At 43.8% G+C, this 17015-nt stretch overlaps 1 protein-coding gene across 1 annotated transcript; it reads left to right on the forward strand.

Moving 5' to 3' along the window:
• The first annotated feature begins 2414 nt into the window (after window positions 1–2414).
• On the forward strand, window positions 2415–16755 carry LOC115776934 (uncharacterized). Its single transcript, XM_030724735.1, has 7 exons — window positions 2415–2423; window positions 2538–2607; window positions 11269–11310; window positions 11388–11657; window positions 11746–11982; window positions 12081–12311; window positions 16634–16755. The coding sequence occupies exons 1-7, from the start codon at window positions 2415–2417 to the stop codon at window positions 16753–16755; spliced, it is 981 nt and encodes a 326-aa protein (XP_030580595.1).
• Window positions 16756–17015: the final 260 nt, after the last annotated feature.

The following is a 17015-nucleotide window of genomic DNA, read 5'->3' on the forward strand; positions in this document are numbered from 1 at the left end:
TTATGGGATCTGATCTTTGAGCTTGGATTAGTTCAGCTAACTCGATGGGCGGACCCACCTCTTGGATGCCTGGTTCGCCCTGGCTGTGCTGTGCTAGAGTCAGAGCAGCGATCCAGGCTACATCCCCCCGCTCGCCTGCTCCACAGCCTTCCCAGGTAGCAGCAACCGCTTCCCTCGGGAGCCCGTTCGTACACTCCCCAATATATCTTTCGATATCAAGAGGGTTTCTCGACAGTGTATCTGCATCGACATTGACTCTTCCAGGTCGATATTTGATGTCAAATCTAAAGTCAGACAGTTCCCCCACCCACCGGAAACCAACCGCGTTCAATTTGGCAGTGCTCATGACATATGTTAAGGGATTATTGTCTGTGTGGATGGTGAAGTGCGGGGCGTAATAGAGATAATCCCTGAATTTCTCGCAAACGGCCCACTTGAGAGCGAGAAACTCGAGTTTGCCTGAGTGGAGTCGATAGTTTCTTTCCGCGGGTGTTAGCGTTCTTGAACCATACCCTATCACTCTGAGCTTCCCACCCTGTCTCTGATAAAGGACGGCTCCAAGTCCGTCATTGGAGGCATCCGTGTGAAGCACAAAAGGGAGCTCAAAATCCGGATAAGCGAGGACAGGAGGAGCTGTCAACCTGTCAATCAGCTTACACAGAGCCTCCTGATGTTTCACGGTCCACTCAACTGGAGTCTTTGAGGGTAATTGTGCACCCTTTCCCTTTTGTCCCTCTGTTCTTTTCTGGGCTTGCAAGAGCTCATAGAGAGGTTTCGCTATCCTTGAAAAATCTTGGATGTAAGAACGATAATAGCTCAAGAAGCCAGTAACCCTTCTTACATCCCCAACTGTCGCTGGTGTCCTATCTTTCAAGGCATACACGGCCTCGAGGTCTTTTGGATCAATTCGCACCCCCTCAGCTGAGACCAAACGTCCCACATACCTTACTTCTCTCTTGAACAGGTCGCATTTTGCAGGTCGGAGTTTAACTCCATGTGCCTGCAAGGCTCTTAGGACTTTTCTCAGTCCTTCCACGTGGTCCTCAAAAGTCTTCGCATAACACAGGATGTCATCCAGGTATGGAATACAGCACTCATCCCGTAAGGAAGCCAGCATTTCTTCCATACTCCGCTGAAATGCCGCGGGTGCGTTGGTCAGCCCAAAGGGGATCCGCACCCACTCATAGAGACCCCAGGGGGTGATGAAGGCAGTCAGGTGGCGTGATCCCTCGGCTATGAAGCCCTGGTGGTACGCCTTCCCCTGATCTAGCACAGAGAACCAACTATAACCCCCCAAAGTGTCGATGAGATCCTGAATTCGCGGTAAGGGGTGCCGGTCGGGCACCGTGTGCTGGTTCAAGAGGCGGTAATCTATACAAAGTCGAAGGGATCCATCCTTTTTCCGCACACACACGATGGGTGCAGAATAAGGAGATCTGGACTTAACGATCCATCCCTTTGCCAGGAGGTCCTCAATATACTCCTTAACCTCCTTGTAAAGGGGTTTCGGGATGGACGTATACGATTTCTGAATTGGGGTTGTTTCCCTCAGGGTTATTGTCATTTCCAAGCTAGGAATGCACCCCATGTCATTCTCATCCCGTGCAAATGCCCCGGACTCCTCCCTCAGCATTTGCTTCACAACTCTCTGTTCATCCCCTGTTAGATGGCTAATGTCAACAGGCGGATCCCATTCCTCTGCAACTTTATTCCCATTGCCCTTCGGAACGCGTGTGGACTCAAGGCGACCAACTCCCAAGGGTGCCTTTGGCAAACTGGTGGTTGGTAAGTCGGTTTGTACAATCCCGGCAATCGATTCAACAGTCCCAAGAGCGACCCGACTGGTGAGCGTCACATCATGCTTGGTGTGATTCCCAATGGGGACCCTAATATACGGGACTTTTCCTTCATAAACCGTTAGGAGACTGTTGCCTACATCCAGCTGTTGCAACTGTGGGTTGCTCTCAGTTGGTTCAAAGAGCAGGAGGGGATTGGAAATGTCAAGTGCAGAAGGGACCTTACATTTAACATATGTGACCTGGCCAGCTGGGATAACTACATCATGCAGTCCTACTGTGAGTACACTTTGGCTGCTTCTACTATCTCTGGTAAGCTTGGTCTGGATGAAATTGACCAGTGCTGTGGCTTTGTCATTCTGGAGGTTCATTGCGCTCCGCAGGAGGCTCACTAAGGTCGGCATGAGGTTCGCACTCACGTCCGGCCCCAGGACCAGCTGCTCAATCACATTGAACCCAATCAGGGGACAATCCAATGGCACGCTGCTCACCAAGAAGGGCACTTGAATAGTCAGGTCTGGGTTGCTATTCTCTGGTAGACTCACCATCACCCCCAGCCATCCATCATAGGGCAATGGCTGGCCATTAACACCCAACACACTGAAGGCCTTGTCACCGATGAGCTCAGTCAGTGGTCGTAGCTTGTGGTCAGGGAGGTAAGTCTTCACCCACTGGCTATCTAGAAGACTCACTTGTGCACCAGTGTCTAGCACACAGTCCACTGCGTAGCTGTGGATGTAGCACTTAATTTTACACTTCTTGCCCACCAACTGTGCCACTCTCTCACTCCCCTCAGTCTCTTTAGTTTTGAGTTGGGGGGTTGCTTGACTGCTTCTCACATGAGCAAACTCCTTCGGGCTCTGGTGGGGTGGTTCGGGGTTGGGCTGCCCACGGCTGCTGGAGGACGGTGCACCAGCAGGGGACAAACCAGAGTGTTTTGGCTGGCCTTGCTGGAGACAACCAATTGCTCTGTGACCCGCCTCCCCACAGACAAAACAATGATTACATGTGCTTGCCCCCTTTTGAATACAATTGGGACAGCCATACTGCTTTGTGCTTTGCCTGGGTTTTGGTTTTGAGTGCGCACACTGACACGTTGGTTCACAAGTCTGCCTCGACGTGAGAGACTCCACCACTTTAGTCAGCGCGTCTATCTTTGCACTCAATTCATCAACTACTTTATTCCTACTCTTCATTTTACCCGCATCATCAGCCGGTTCCAGCTGAGCAGTGTGGGCATGTGTTACCTTTTGCCGAGCAACATGCCCCAGTCTCCGCTGCCTCTCACTCTCCTCACTCGACACCTTATTTACCTGTCTTATCAGTGTCTCATCTGACACACTATAATCTGAGAGCAGCGGCTTAAGTTCGTTGCGCAGGTCACCATATTTCGGAAGGAGACCTTGATGAATGGTGCGTAGGAACACGTTTTGAATTGTCCGTGTCTCATACACAACATCCATGTTATCCTGTTTGGAAGCAAACATGACTTTCTGCTTCAACCCAATCATCCTATAAAGGAACTGCTGGGGAGTCTCGTGGTCATGTTGTTTGGTACTCAGTAGTTCCTGAAATAACTCACTCCCACTTTTCTCACTGAGGTGTGAACATAATAAACTTTTAAGTTCCCCAAGGCTCAAGTCATCTTTACTGACTAACATATCCTTAAACTGTCCAGGTTTAATGATACGAAGCACGCCCTGGATGATCTCACCCTCTGTATGGTTCGCTTTCAATCCCTCTTCCATTTGTTTACATAGTCCGTGGTAGGTGATGTCAGATGTAGTGTCTCCCACCTGGCCCCCATGCACCTTAAACTCTCTGCGTTGCAGAAATGGCAGATCCCTCAAAGAAACCACCTGCTCAGGTCTCTGGTGTCTAACATCTCTCACTGCATGGCTGCTAGCTGCATTTGCACTTCTAAGTGGCGGTATCTGTGGAGCAGGCAGAACAGGTGTGTACTGTACTGCTGGTGTTGGGTTTAACTCTGCTAGTTTTTTACCAAGTGCTTCATAGCTAGCTTTCAACTCATCATATTCATTTATTTGTGGGTCAACAGACTCATGGAACATTGTAGCTTGAGGATGCACGAGTGCCGGGCTAAAGACAGCACCCTCTTCCTCTGACACCACAGGGGCACCTCCTTCACAAGTACGATTCGCTATAAGCTGAACAATAGCATCACTTAAAGACAGTAGGTGTGAAACTCCTGCATCTTCTAAACCCAAGAGTGTTTTACAATGAAGGTATGCACAAATATAATCAAAACAACTTTCCTCATCACCAAGTCTGTAGCTCACAGGGTCCAAGTCCGACAGCCGTGTGATGTCCTCTGCAATCTGAAAGAGTTCCTCTGCTGTCAGCTCATGAAGACTCTTTTTGATCTTCCATGTCAACTCTTTTCGCTCCTTGTCCTCCATCTTGTCCCTTGGCAGCACTCTCCACAGCGTAGTCAGCTCAACCGGTAGCACGTCACTCCTCCAGCAGGGGTCCCCTCCTTCCTCTGGTCCCACGGCTGCCTCAGTTGCACGTCTACCACTCCAGCACGCCTGCGATGTCTGCTGCGGGTTCGTTGATTAAAGGATCAGCATCCATCTTTGTAGCATGCCGATCCCCGTACGGGCCACCAAAATTATGTTACAGACCTCTGGTGGGGTCTGTTTCACACAGAAAGAAATAGAGACGGGAGACATCAGTTGCGTTCGGTCTGCAGGCTCTTCCTCGTCTCTTTATTTACAAAACGTTAAATCATCCTTCTCATCCTTCTCATATCCGTTAAATCATCCTTCTCTGAATATCATCTAACATATCTCTAAACACAAACTACAATATTGAAACAAACTCACATCTTTTGCTCCACTGTATATAATATACAAAATAACTGCCCCATAATTCAGGGTCTCTTTTGTGCGCTGCTACTACAGCGAAATGCTACAGCTATCCTGCTGCAAAAACCTATCATGTAATAATATCATCACTATTTACCTGCTTATTATTACCTTTTTTTTTGCTGACACTTCTTTCTAACTAAACATATGAAAACCCATATTTTCCAACTAAAACACATCTATATCAAAATCTCAAAAGAAACAGAATACATCATCATATAAAAACACAGTCAACAACAATACTTTGCATTTAAGAGGTATATCTCGGAGCAACATCCATAACAAAATGAAACACACATTGTAAAGCCTCACCATTTCGTACCATTACCCACCGATAAGATGGCTGCTCTCCCGTTGGTCGACGGAAAACAGTTTATATTTCTTTTCTATGTTCGAACACACAACTTACAACATTACACAACATCACGAGCATCTAAACACAATCGCCTCTCTGTAAACATGTACTGAGGTGAAATAACTCAGATTACTAACCTGTTTCACACAGAAAGAAATAGAGACGGGAGACATCAGTTGCGTTCGGTCTGCAGGCTCTTCCTCGTCTGAAGCCCGGAAGCCCCACAGCACCGAATACCACCCGCGCTATTTCCCCCTAGTGGCGAAACTACACAATTACATCTCCTCAAATTCAACATAATACTACCATTACCATTGGCCTTTCCACAAATAACTTCTAAGCAAATTACAATTGTGACGCTTACACTTGTAGGTGTCACACATCCGTAACTTGAAATTTTGAGTTATTAACTCGAAATTTTGAGTTATTAACTTGAAAATTTGAGTTAATAACTAAAAATTTTGCGTTACGGATGGCGATATTAACTCGAAATTTCGAGTTATTTTCTCGAAATTTTGAGTTACTAACTCAAAATTTTGAGTTACGGATGGCGATTTTTTTTTTTTTATAGTGGCAGAAATGAGCTTCCATAAACATGAGAGCCATCTGAAACACATACACAGCATACATATTGTAACCCTATACTGCCGGGCGATCACCGCTGAAGCACCGCTACTTGCCCCTACTAGCCGAGCAGCTGGTTAGCACAGAGCCTGAGGGCTGATCAAAGGAAATTTGAATTACCGTAATAATGCGACCGTTTGTCCTATTGGAAAAATTCAAAGTTTCTGAAAGCTGAGAAACTGCACTTCACAACCAGCATAGAGTATTACTGTGGTGTTATTACAGTAATTGTTGCTGAAAGTCCACTAACGGTGGCTCTTTTGAAGTACACTGAGGCGATTATGACATGTTTGGGGGTATAGGGTCATACTTATCAATGATAACCTTCATCCATTAAAATATTGTACGGGGACTTATGCATGATGATGATATTAAACTGGCATTAGCTACAAATAACATAAAGACACTACTGCCCGCGCTGCTATATCAACTCCACCCACACTGTGGTGGTCCTCAATTGCAATGGAAACACAACATGACCGTGGCGAGTTATAATTATATCATGGATTACTGTACTCAGGTCAGCTGGGATAAACAGGGATACTGACCAAAATAATCCAGATAAATTATAATTATACAATTACATATAATATATATTATATTATATATAATAATATAATATAATTATATATTATAATATATATAATTATACAATTATATATATATACACACATACATACATATATATATATATATATATATATATATATATATATATATATATATATATATATATATATATATATATATATATATTAAGGGTGGGACTCCATTAAAAAAATTAATCGAATTAATTACAAGCTTTGTAATTAATTAATCGAAATTAATCGCATTTTAATCGCATTTCAATATTTGACATGAGAAATATTAATTTAAGTTTAGTTGATGAATGAATCAATATACACAAGCTTAAACTTCTAAATGTTGTTTATTTTCCCACCAGTCTACTACACAGACCAATGAAGGGTGGAAGTGCTCCTGTGATAAGCAAACTCCTGAAATTAAAGTTAAGCATCATAACTGGATAGTTTTATTCAACATTAATGTCTCACTTGTTATAGTTGGAAATTAATCATTCTCTCAGCTGTATTCCTTGATGTTGAAATGTGTTATGCTTGTTTTAACAGCTTATTTTGAATTAAAGACTTAAAATTAAACCACAAAAAGGAGAAAAAGTTCGTTCTCTGTTTAACCAGCTGTTTTTACACAGCTGTGCTTCGCACTCAGGGTTGCTAGGCGACATGAGCTACGCAGAGGTGACGGCAGCTGATATGAAGGCTAGCCGCTCACTTCCGGCCTTTGTGGTGTTCGTGGGCTCCGAAAGACGTGGGCCGGGTCCTTCGCAGGATGCGGCCCCTAATTTGGACATTGTGCGTCGATATAATCTGTATGCCGGGAACTCGCGCACTGAGAAACGTTCCACGGTGCAAAGTGCGATTAAAATGCGTTAAAAATTTTAACGCGTTAATTTCCCCATAATTAATTAATCAAAATTAACGCGTTAAAGTCCCACCCCTAATATATATATATATATATATATGTGTGTGTGTATTAACGGGCCAAATTGCTTTATAATTTGACATCAATTCGCAGGCCAGAAGTGGCCCGTTTGAGACCCCCCTGGTTTACGCTGAAGTCGGTTCCTCTCAGCTCCCAGCAGCGGCTCTTCATCAGCTCTTTTTATTTGTAATGTTCGAATTTGTCCACGATCGATTAGGGCCTGCGTCCGTCGGGGCATCTTACCTCCCAGGCGGTGGACTCTATGAAAGGCGATGGTCTTTGTGGTGTTCTCCGGGAGCTTCAGGTGGGTCTGAATGAAGGATTTCAAAGTTATTTCTGGGTCTTCTTCTGCCTTTTCCGGGATGTCGGAAAATATGAGGTTATCCCTCATGCTGCGGGCCTGGAGCTCGATAACGGTATCTTCCATCCATCCATCCATTCTCTTCTGCTTATCCTTGGCTGGGCCGCGGGTGCAGGAGCCTAAGCAGAGAAGCCCAGGCTTCCCTCTCCCCAGCCACCTCCTCCAGCTACATCCAAGGCGTTCCCAGACCAGCCGAGAGATATAATCTCTCCAGCGTGTCCTGGGTCTACCACAGGGCCTCCTCCCGTGGGAGACCCAGGTAACTTTAATTTTTTATTTTCTCTGGTGAGCCGGGTCATTCCCTCGGTGAGGGACTTCACCAACTCCTTGAGGATGCAGTGAGTGTTTCCACCTGCTGCTGGCTGAACTCTATGGACTCCCGCAAGGCCTGAAACTCCTTGTAGAGGATTTCAACCAGGGCCAGGCGGGCGTTGAAACTAGTCATCTTGCTATTAATGGACTCCAGAATGTCCATCACAGTGTTGGTTTGTGGAGAGGTCGCTTCTGAGGAGTGTTCAGGGTGACTTCTTTTGGTAGACGGAGCTCCTTTACTAGTGGAGGGAGTCGGGGTCTTATCCGGTTTGCCCATGACGATCTGCTCGAAACACTCATCGATATACACCTGTAGAGGCTGTCCAGATCCTCTTTGCTGTGCTTCAGAGTGTTAAAGTTAGAGAGAAAAAATGTCTAGAAATCCTCAATTACCTCTGACACTGTCTAACAATAAGTTGGTGGAGGAAACTAATCAGTAAAGGTTTTGCAGTCAGTGACGGGCCGCCATGTTGGAAACTGCTGAGATTCTCGTGCGTTCTCGCGTTACAGCATAGCGCCTCCTTACAGCATCTTTGCTGTAAGGAGATTGCTCGGTTTTAAAAATGTCATCTCTGAATAAAAACATTATACATGTATACACAGCTCTGCTGCTTACTGAACAGGTCAAATATTAAAATGATGTTGTTTTTATTCCACAAGACTTCCACCACTCACAACAGACACATGTTTGGAATACAGTTTAATAAATATTACGATCTTCACGATCTCCGCTGCGATGTTCCCGTTCCCGGTGAAAAAGCTTTCGTGTTCCATCCTGAGTAAAAATATTTTTAATATCAGTTTTATTGATTTGCTCAGCAACAAATGAAACACAGAAAAAAACAAACATCAGCCATTAAAATCATCTGAGTGAATTATATCTGTGTTTAACTTCCACTCAACGGCTAAAGCAGGAGTTTTGAAAACGATGTTCTGGCAGTCAGGCGTTTTCCCCGTGTACAGCGACCCTCGTTTATACCTTTGGGAAGAAACAATATCGAGATATATCATATATCGCCATTCAGCGAAAAAATATTGAGATATTACTTTTGGTCAATAATGCCCAGCCCTGTGATGGAGCCCCAACTCACCACCCTGTGGACAAAAATGAGATCGCATCCAGTAACTCAGATTAACAGAGATGGTGTTCCTGCCTTGAACACAACAGAAACAGTCTCTGTCATTAATCAACATTTTGCTGTTGGGACAAAACTAAAGAGTTATCTTGAGAGTAGGTTTAACAGTACGAGGTCTCAGACACATATTAGAGACTAACATGGAGAAAGATGCTGCTGAGTTGTGGTGCTCCCTCACACATGCAGTCTAGGAGACAAAAGAAATGCCCTTTCAGTTTTTGGACCATGGATCTGAGACAGCACACTGTCTACACTACAGAGAGCTGATGGGTTTGAATTACAGTTCATAGCTCTTCCAAAAACATTTGCTCTATATCAGGGATCCTCACATCCAGGCCTCGAGGTCCGGTGTCCTGCAGGTTTTAGATGTGTCCCTGATCCAACACACCTGAATCAAATGGCTGAATGACCTCCTCAGTATGCAGTCAAGTTCTCCAGAGTCCTGCTAATGACTTCTATATCTGACTCAGGTGTGTTAAATATTGTAGTATAGTGACCCCATCCATGTAGAGATGTAGCCATACTTATATACAAGACACAGCAGTTAAATCACACACACTGTGCTCTGTAGGATAGATGGTCCAAACACCACAAGACAATTGATTCAGTTCAGTTTTATTTGTATAGCACCAAATCACGTCAAACAGGCACCTCAAGGCGCTTTGTATTGTGGGTAAAGACCCTCCAATAATACAGAGAAAACCCAACAGTCAAAACGACCCCCTATGAGCAGCACTTGGTGACAGTGGGAAGGAAAAACTCCCTTTAACAGGAAGAAACCTCCAGCTGATCCAAAATGCTGCAGCTAGAGTACTGACAGGGACTAGAAAGAGAGAGCAGATTTCTCCCATATTGGCTTCTCTTCATTGGCTCCCTGTTAAATCTAGAATAGAATTTAAATAGTAATGACAGAGTAGCAGCTCGTTATGAAGCCACACTTAACCACATATGAGTAAATGACTGCTAACAATAGGGAAAGTCCCTTTTTACATAAGAAGTGAAGGCTAATCACTGCTAATGGTGGGAAAAGGTACAGACAGTAAGGACACCTGAGGAGAGAGAAAAAGTACAAGCAGGGTAAGAAAGTACAAGCAGTATAAGGAGAGAGTTCAAAGAGGGGAGAGAAAGTAGAGAGAGTATAATGGAAGAGAGACAGTTCAGAGGGGGGAGATGGTACTGACAGTATAAGGGGCTGTTAAGGCTAAATGGTACAGTGTATGAAATATATGTATAGTAGCAGATATCCACAACTAACAGAGGGAAACAGTATAGATGATGCTGAAAGTAGCAATAAATCTCCAACAGATGGTCTCAGTCGCTGCTTTCAGGTCAGACTGAATCAAACATGAAGTTCATGTTGGAGATGATGGTCCCATCAGAGCCACAGAGGAGCAGGAAGCAGGGGAGGGTTCAGGGAGGGGCTACACAGTGATTGACAGCTGCTGTCACTCAGTGTCTCAGTCAGACCCCCCCCCCCCCTCACTCATCAGCTTCATGTCAAAACACCAAGATCCTCAGCTGGAGGCTCCAAAGAGATCCTGGTTCCTCCATCATCTACATCCATGAGTTCAGCACTGAACACAGGAGAGACTCATGTTGGGTTTATTTTCTATCAAAAGAATAAAATGACATGTTTAAAAGTAAACTCCAGGAAATGAATTAATAAACAGTGTCTGAAGCAAACAGCAGACAACTTAATAAATAAATAGATACATTAAGCATTAGAAAGTGTCAGATTAACTTCTGTCTCAGTGCATCTTATCTTGAAGATTCAGCCACAGTAGGTACAATTAAAACATCACCGTGTTCTGTTATTAATCTGGATAAATCTGCTCTGTATTGATTACATTGAAACATCAGGGGAGAAGATGTTCTTTTTGTACAAGGCTTTATGACTGATGGAAGGAATGTGAGTCATGAAAAAGCAGCACTGGATGGACCAATGATGGAAGCCAACCTGCAGCACAGACTCTGTTTACATGCAGATAGTGGCAGCATGAAGATGTTATGGTCAGAGAGGAACACGGGCTCAGAGGGGAGGGAGACAGATCACACACAGGCCTGTCTCTGTCTCTGAGTCCCACATGTGCATGTGTTGTATCTCCTGATTCTTTAATATATTAAATGTTTTCATTTTTAAAGTGTTTCAGGTTTCTTCCTTCACCAATAAAAAACACACTCTGATACTCACACAGATGTACCTGCAAACACTGAACTGAACATTCACTCTGACCTTTACTGACCTCTGACCTTTACTGACCTCTGACCTTTAATGACCTCTGCCCTCCTGTTGCAGGTGTGTGTGTGCTGCTGCTGTCTGCACTGACTGTTTCTGCAGGTGAGTTGATGGAAGTGAAACAATCAGAGACTCCAACAAGAACACAAACACATTTACTCTGTGTGACCGTCCTCCAGTCTCTCTGTCTGTCAGTCCAAACCTTCAGCAGTTCTTCAGAGGATCTTCTTCAGTGTCTCTGAGCTGTGTTGATGATGATGGACAGACAGTTGATGGATGGACAGTGAAGAGGAGCAGAGGAGGACACACTGAGGACTGTGGAGCAGCTGCAGGCTTATGGAGGGATGATGGTTCCTTCTGTGTTCTGGATCTCTCTGGTCCAAATGAAAACTTCTGGTGTGAAACCAGATCTGGACAGCAGAGCGATGAAGTGTCCATCAGTGTTTCAGGTACAGACAGTGAGATGTTCCCAGCTGTCTCTGCTCTGTTGGTGGAACTCTGTCTCTGAATCACTCTGTTTGTGTCTCTGTTGGTCAGATAAAGATCTGATCCTGGAGATCCCTGCACTTCCTGTGAGGACAGGAAGTGATGTCACTCTGCGTTGCAGACAGAAGAATGGTGCCTTAGTCTCAGCTCATTTCTACATCAAAAGTAGTTCTGTTGGACCTAAATCAGAGGTCGTCATCACTAACGTCCAGCAGTCTGATGAAGGTTTCTACTCGTGTTCTACTGATCTTTTGGGATCATCTCCTCAGAGCTTTCTGAGGGTCAGAGGTCAGGACACTGACATCACTTCCTGTTTAAAGACATGAACTAAACTGCTGACCTGGTAACAAACTGATCACTGACTCCACCATCTTCTTCCTCTGCAGGTCCTCCTACTGTCTGTCCTCCTCCCTCTCCTCCTGTAAGCTCTCCTGTCTCCATCCACCCCCCAGCCTCCTGCCCTCCTCCTCCTCCTCCTCCTCCCTCTTGCTTGATCCCAGTTGCAGCAGGTCTGGTTTCTGTGGGTCTTCTGGTTCTTCTGGTTCTGGTTGGAGTTCTGGTTGGAGTTCTGGTTGGAGTTCTGGTTGGAGTTCTGCTCCTTAGGAGGAAACTCAAAGGTAAGAAGTCTGTCAGCTGATATGAGCAGAACTAAATTCATGAATGAATTATTAATCAGTCCACAGTCCAGATCAGTGGGTGCTGATGGTCCATCCATGTTCCATCACACTTTATCTCCTTCCATGGAGTCACTGAGATAAAGCAGAGAGAACATGGTTCAGCTGGAAACAGGCTCTGTGAGCTGGAAGGTAGAAAAGAACAGGAGAGGATGGAGATCAGAACTTTGACTTCTTTATCTAAAGTTCTCGTCTCAAGGTGCTTCATCCTGTAAGCTAAAGATCCTCCAATACAAGAGAGAAACTCCAACAATCACATGACCCCCTGTGAGCAGCAGCTGCTGACAGTGGGAAGGAAGAACTTTCATGGTCCAGGGTCCTTTTGACCCTGTGTGTTTTGCCGTATTGTGTCTGTTCTGTTCTGGGTTTCTTTTGCTTGTGGGGTTTATTTTGTTCTGCATTCTCTGCCACTGGTCCTGTCCAGTCCTGCCTTGTGTTTGCTCTGCCAGCCAATAAAGCTGAGTTTGGCATTTTACCTCTGTTCTGACGTATCCTGCGTTGAGGTCCTCTTCCTGCCACACAGCTGTTACATGACAGGAACTCCCTTTAAACAGGAAGAGGAGCCTAAAAGCTGAAGACTCTGCCTCCTGTTCTTTGTAGCAGTGTGTGTTTATTCAATCAGGAAACTGCTCCTCTTACAGCAATCACATATTTCACACACAGTTCCCCCACACAAAAAAAAACTTGTATAGAGTTTGGGACCATATCCAAACTCGTGTATAAAATTAATTGATGAATTAATTCTCAGCATGAACCAACATGCTTTCCATCAGAGACCAATTCTGTTTTACTTTCTGTAACCACATTTCAGAATGGTCTCCACAAATCTTAAAACTTTTTCTCATTTTGTGTTAGAGAAATTTTTACATCAGGTCTTTCATGAAAAATCAGTGTCCCACCTCACAATCAGCTGATTATATTTTCTATAATAGCTTTAGTGTATCTAATGAATCCATGCCAGTGTTTTACCTTTGTACTATAAATATGTTCTGAGTCACAGGCCCTCCAAGAACACAGAGCTGGGTCACAGTTTGGTGCTTGTTGTCCAGTATTTCTAATTCTTCATCAGAGCAGCAGAAACATTTGAGGGTGAGAAACACATTTAAGCTCTGCTGGAGACGACAACCAAATCAGTTTTACACCCACTGCGAGGGTCCCTGTCTACAAACAAAATCTGTTCTTTATTTGTTCTCTAAGAGTCTACATGCTCTCGATATCATGGAGCATTAACATTTATCTCTAAGGCTCTTACTCATCATTGTTTGCTGCATGAACGTGTTGGATGGCCCTCCCTTCAGGTTCGCAGGTTCAAACATTGGTGCGTTCTTATATATAAGTGTGTACTAGGTTTGCTTCCCTCCTACCTTCAGACCCATTTGCAACAGAAGAGTTCAGGGTGCTATTCCAGGAAGCAGGTTTAGCTCCAACTCTGGTTTGTTAACCTAAAATGAGGAAACTCAGGTTTTCAGTTCCAGGAAGAGCTAACTCCAACTCTGAGTCAGTTACCATGGTAACTAACTCCAACTCTGAGTCAGTCACCATGGTAACTAACTCCAACTCTGAGTCAGTCACCATGGTAACAGACTCTGTGACCCTAACCTGGCAGGTTTTATCCAACAACCTGTGAGTGTCTCTCTGACTCCGCCCCTCCTGCTGCACCTGAACCACCTGTCTGACACTCCCATTCATTTCCTCCTTCATAAAGTGTCTGTCAGAGCGTCAGAGGAGCGAATTCATCTGGAGACGTTTATGTTTCTACAAGCTCTGAAATCCCAGTTAGACGTTAGTTTGTTATTTTGTAACATGAAGCTTTTACAGTCGTTCACTCGTCAGCAGGCTGTAAGGACGGAGACAGCGATGATGTCACGCATTTATAATGAGGCAGCTGCAGCTGTCAGACTGTCAGTCAGTTCCTCTGAAACATTTACTGTAGTTACTGCAGCATCACTGTTACATCACACTGATCTGGATGAAGCTGCTGACACAGAACACACTGATCACTGATCAATGATCGATCATTGGTCGTGTTGGAAAAGCTCACTGATGGAAAAATGTCTGATCCTGGAGATGATGGGAATGTTTGAGTGAAGATGAGGCTGAAATGATTTGAAGACTTCAAACTGAACAAAATGGATTTAAAGTGACTGAAATGATGTCATTTGGAAAGTTCTGCAGTCTGAAATTCAGAGAATGAATTTCCACAAATTTTCACTGAAAATCACCTAAATCTGTGATCATCGGCTCTATAATGGATCAGCAAACTGTGTCCGAGTCCACCTGCACAGCAGGAGGATCCAAACGGATCAGGATCAGGGATTCAGACCGGATAAGGTCCAGATCCAGTTCAGGCTCCAGTTATTTTTCCAGCTCATCCAGTCTGGATCTGTTCATAATGGATTTATTTTATCTGCATTCTTTAATTAAAATCCTCCCAAACTGTACTGAAATATTTTAACCTATAAAGCTGAGACATTTATCATGTTTGCCTTTACTGGTAAAACTTTACATTCATCACAGACTTGGAAATCTGCTCTGAATGTTTCCAGCTGAATATGAAACTATGACTGACCTCTGACCTTTAACAGTAACTCAGTGAAACATCTCTGCTGTCAGAGAGCCGTCATCTATCAGTGAAGCTGATCTTAGATCAGATTAAAATGGTTAAACTGGAAACATTAAAGCAGTTTTTCTGTGAATCTCATTTTTATCCAGTAATGGCAGAAATAATGAAATCCTCCATTAAAAAAATGAATAAAGTGAGGTTTTTGTTCCATCAATAGATTCAATTTTTATTGTACAATTATTTAAACAAATAACCATAAACCGAACCATCACAAACTGAACCGTCATAATCTGCAGTAAAAACAGTTTTTATTAAATAAACTGACCTGAGGTCAGCGTCTGCTGCTGTCTCAGTCTCTAACAGGTCGGTCAGTAAACTCAGTCTGAGATGTTTCTCCACAGTTTTATCTTCACTTTCTGTCTCCTGCAGTTTGTCCGTCAGGCTCAATAATTAGATTTTATTAATCAAATGTAAAATTAGGATTCAGCTTCATCTGATGGAGATTCAAGTTGTGTAAATGATGACAGCAGATATTATAAAGAAATGATATATTTATAATAAACTTTATTCTGTCTGTGATGATGTCAGAGTGGGTCAGGCTGATTAAAGTGACTCATCACGCTCCACACTGACACGTGTGATCCTCCACCATCAGATTAAAATGGAGGCTCCACCCTTTATTTACCCGTTGCCATGGTGAATCCTTGTATCAGAGCTATATTGATGATGGCTTTCTTTCCTTACTCACACACGTGCTAAATCAGGGTGATCACACTCAGAGCTGATCAACTCAGGGTGAGTTTTTAAACTCAGTTTGTTGGACCTGCTTCCTGGAGTAGACCCCTGGTCCAAACACTCTGAGGTCTCAGGATTGTTTGTTGTCTGTTCCTCAGTCCAGGACTGAGACAGGTAAGAAAGTGTTCCAATTCATCGCTCCTTCTATATGGAACAAAATTCAAAAAGACCTCAAACTTAAGGACCTGATCTCAATACGTGAGTTTAAGGCACGTTTAAATAACCTGCCAAGGATCACAATGAGCTGTAGATGTTTTGTTTCATTTTCTAATGACATGCTTTTTTTAAACTTATTTATCCTTTTAACCTGTATGGCTCTTTTCTGTTTCTGTGTATAATTGTCATACACACACTTGAAAAAGAGATTTTAATCTCAATGTGTTTTTTTTCCTGGTTAAATGAAGGTAAAATAAAAAAATAATCAGCTGTGAGCATCAGCATGATGGGATCCATCATAGTCTGAATGAAGTGCAGCAGTTTAATGATATAGAAGAACAGAAACAATCGCTGGTACCTGAACGTTTGACCTGATCAGTCAGAAGTTATTGTGTCAGTAAATCCAGGGTCAGAGGTAGTTTTAGACCAGAAGCTGATGAGGACATCATCTGTTGAACAGTCAGACTCAGGGGAACTCAGCTGTGCAGCACAATAATATAACAATGTGTCTGGATAGCTGGAACTACCATGATGATAACTTAGACTCGATCTGTCTCAGATTGTGATCACACAGCTGTTCTGAAAGAAGTGGTGAGGTCACTGGAGCTCCCTGAAGAAGTTTGTCAGAGCTGGATAACAAACAGCTCCATCAGACGTGTTTTAGGGCTGTCCTGACTGCAGAAACGGAGTGTCACCTGAGAACAGACTCACACCTGCTGTGTCATGGTGTTTCCTCCTTTCCTTTAATCAGGAAGAAATGAGTCTCCTCCTGTAGATGTGACCTACGCTGATGTCACCATCAGACAGACAGCCAATCAGAGAGGTAGGTGCCAAAAGTACAGGCTGGTGAAAAAGGTGTTCACAGGATTCTAAGTCTTACTGCTTTCATAGGAACTGAGAGGGTTCAAATACACTGATTAACTGATCAGCATGTGTGTTAGCATAACATCACAATCTACCCAGGTGTGGAAGTCCCAGCAAATCAGTCCAAGGTCAGACCATGCAATGCTCAGAGAAACTGCAATAGAGTCACATAAAGACATAAAGTCATGCAGAAAATGATGATTCTGTCCAGTTAAATCAGATTTATATAGCGCAGAATCACAACAATGCTCACCTGAAAGAGCTTTATA

Source organism: Archocentrus centrarchus, unplaced genomic scaffold (genome assembly GCF_007364275.1).
Source record: "Archocentrus centrarchus isolate MPI-CPG fArcCen1 unplaced genomic scaffold, fArcCen1 scaffold_41_ctg1, whole genome shotgun sequence".
Lineage (NCBI taxonomy): Eukaryota > Metazoa > Chordata > Actinopteri > Cichliformes > Cichlidae > Archocentrus > Archocentrus centrarchus.

Bases quoted from the DNA above. Each gene is read 5' to 3' on its own strand.
- LOC115776934 (XM_030724735.1), top strand. The intron at 11,311-11,387 runs GTGAGTTGATGG...ACCGTCCTCCAG, and splicing joins TGCACTGACTGTTTCTGCAG to TCTCTCTGTCTGTCAGTCCA. The intron at 11,983-12,080 runs GTCAGGACACTG...CTTCCTCTGCAG, and splicing joins GAGCTTTCTGAGGGTCAGAG to GTCCTCCTACTGTCTGTCCT.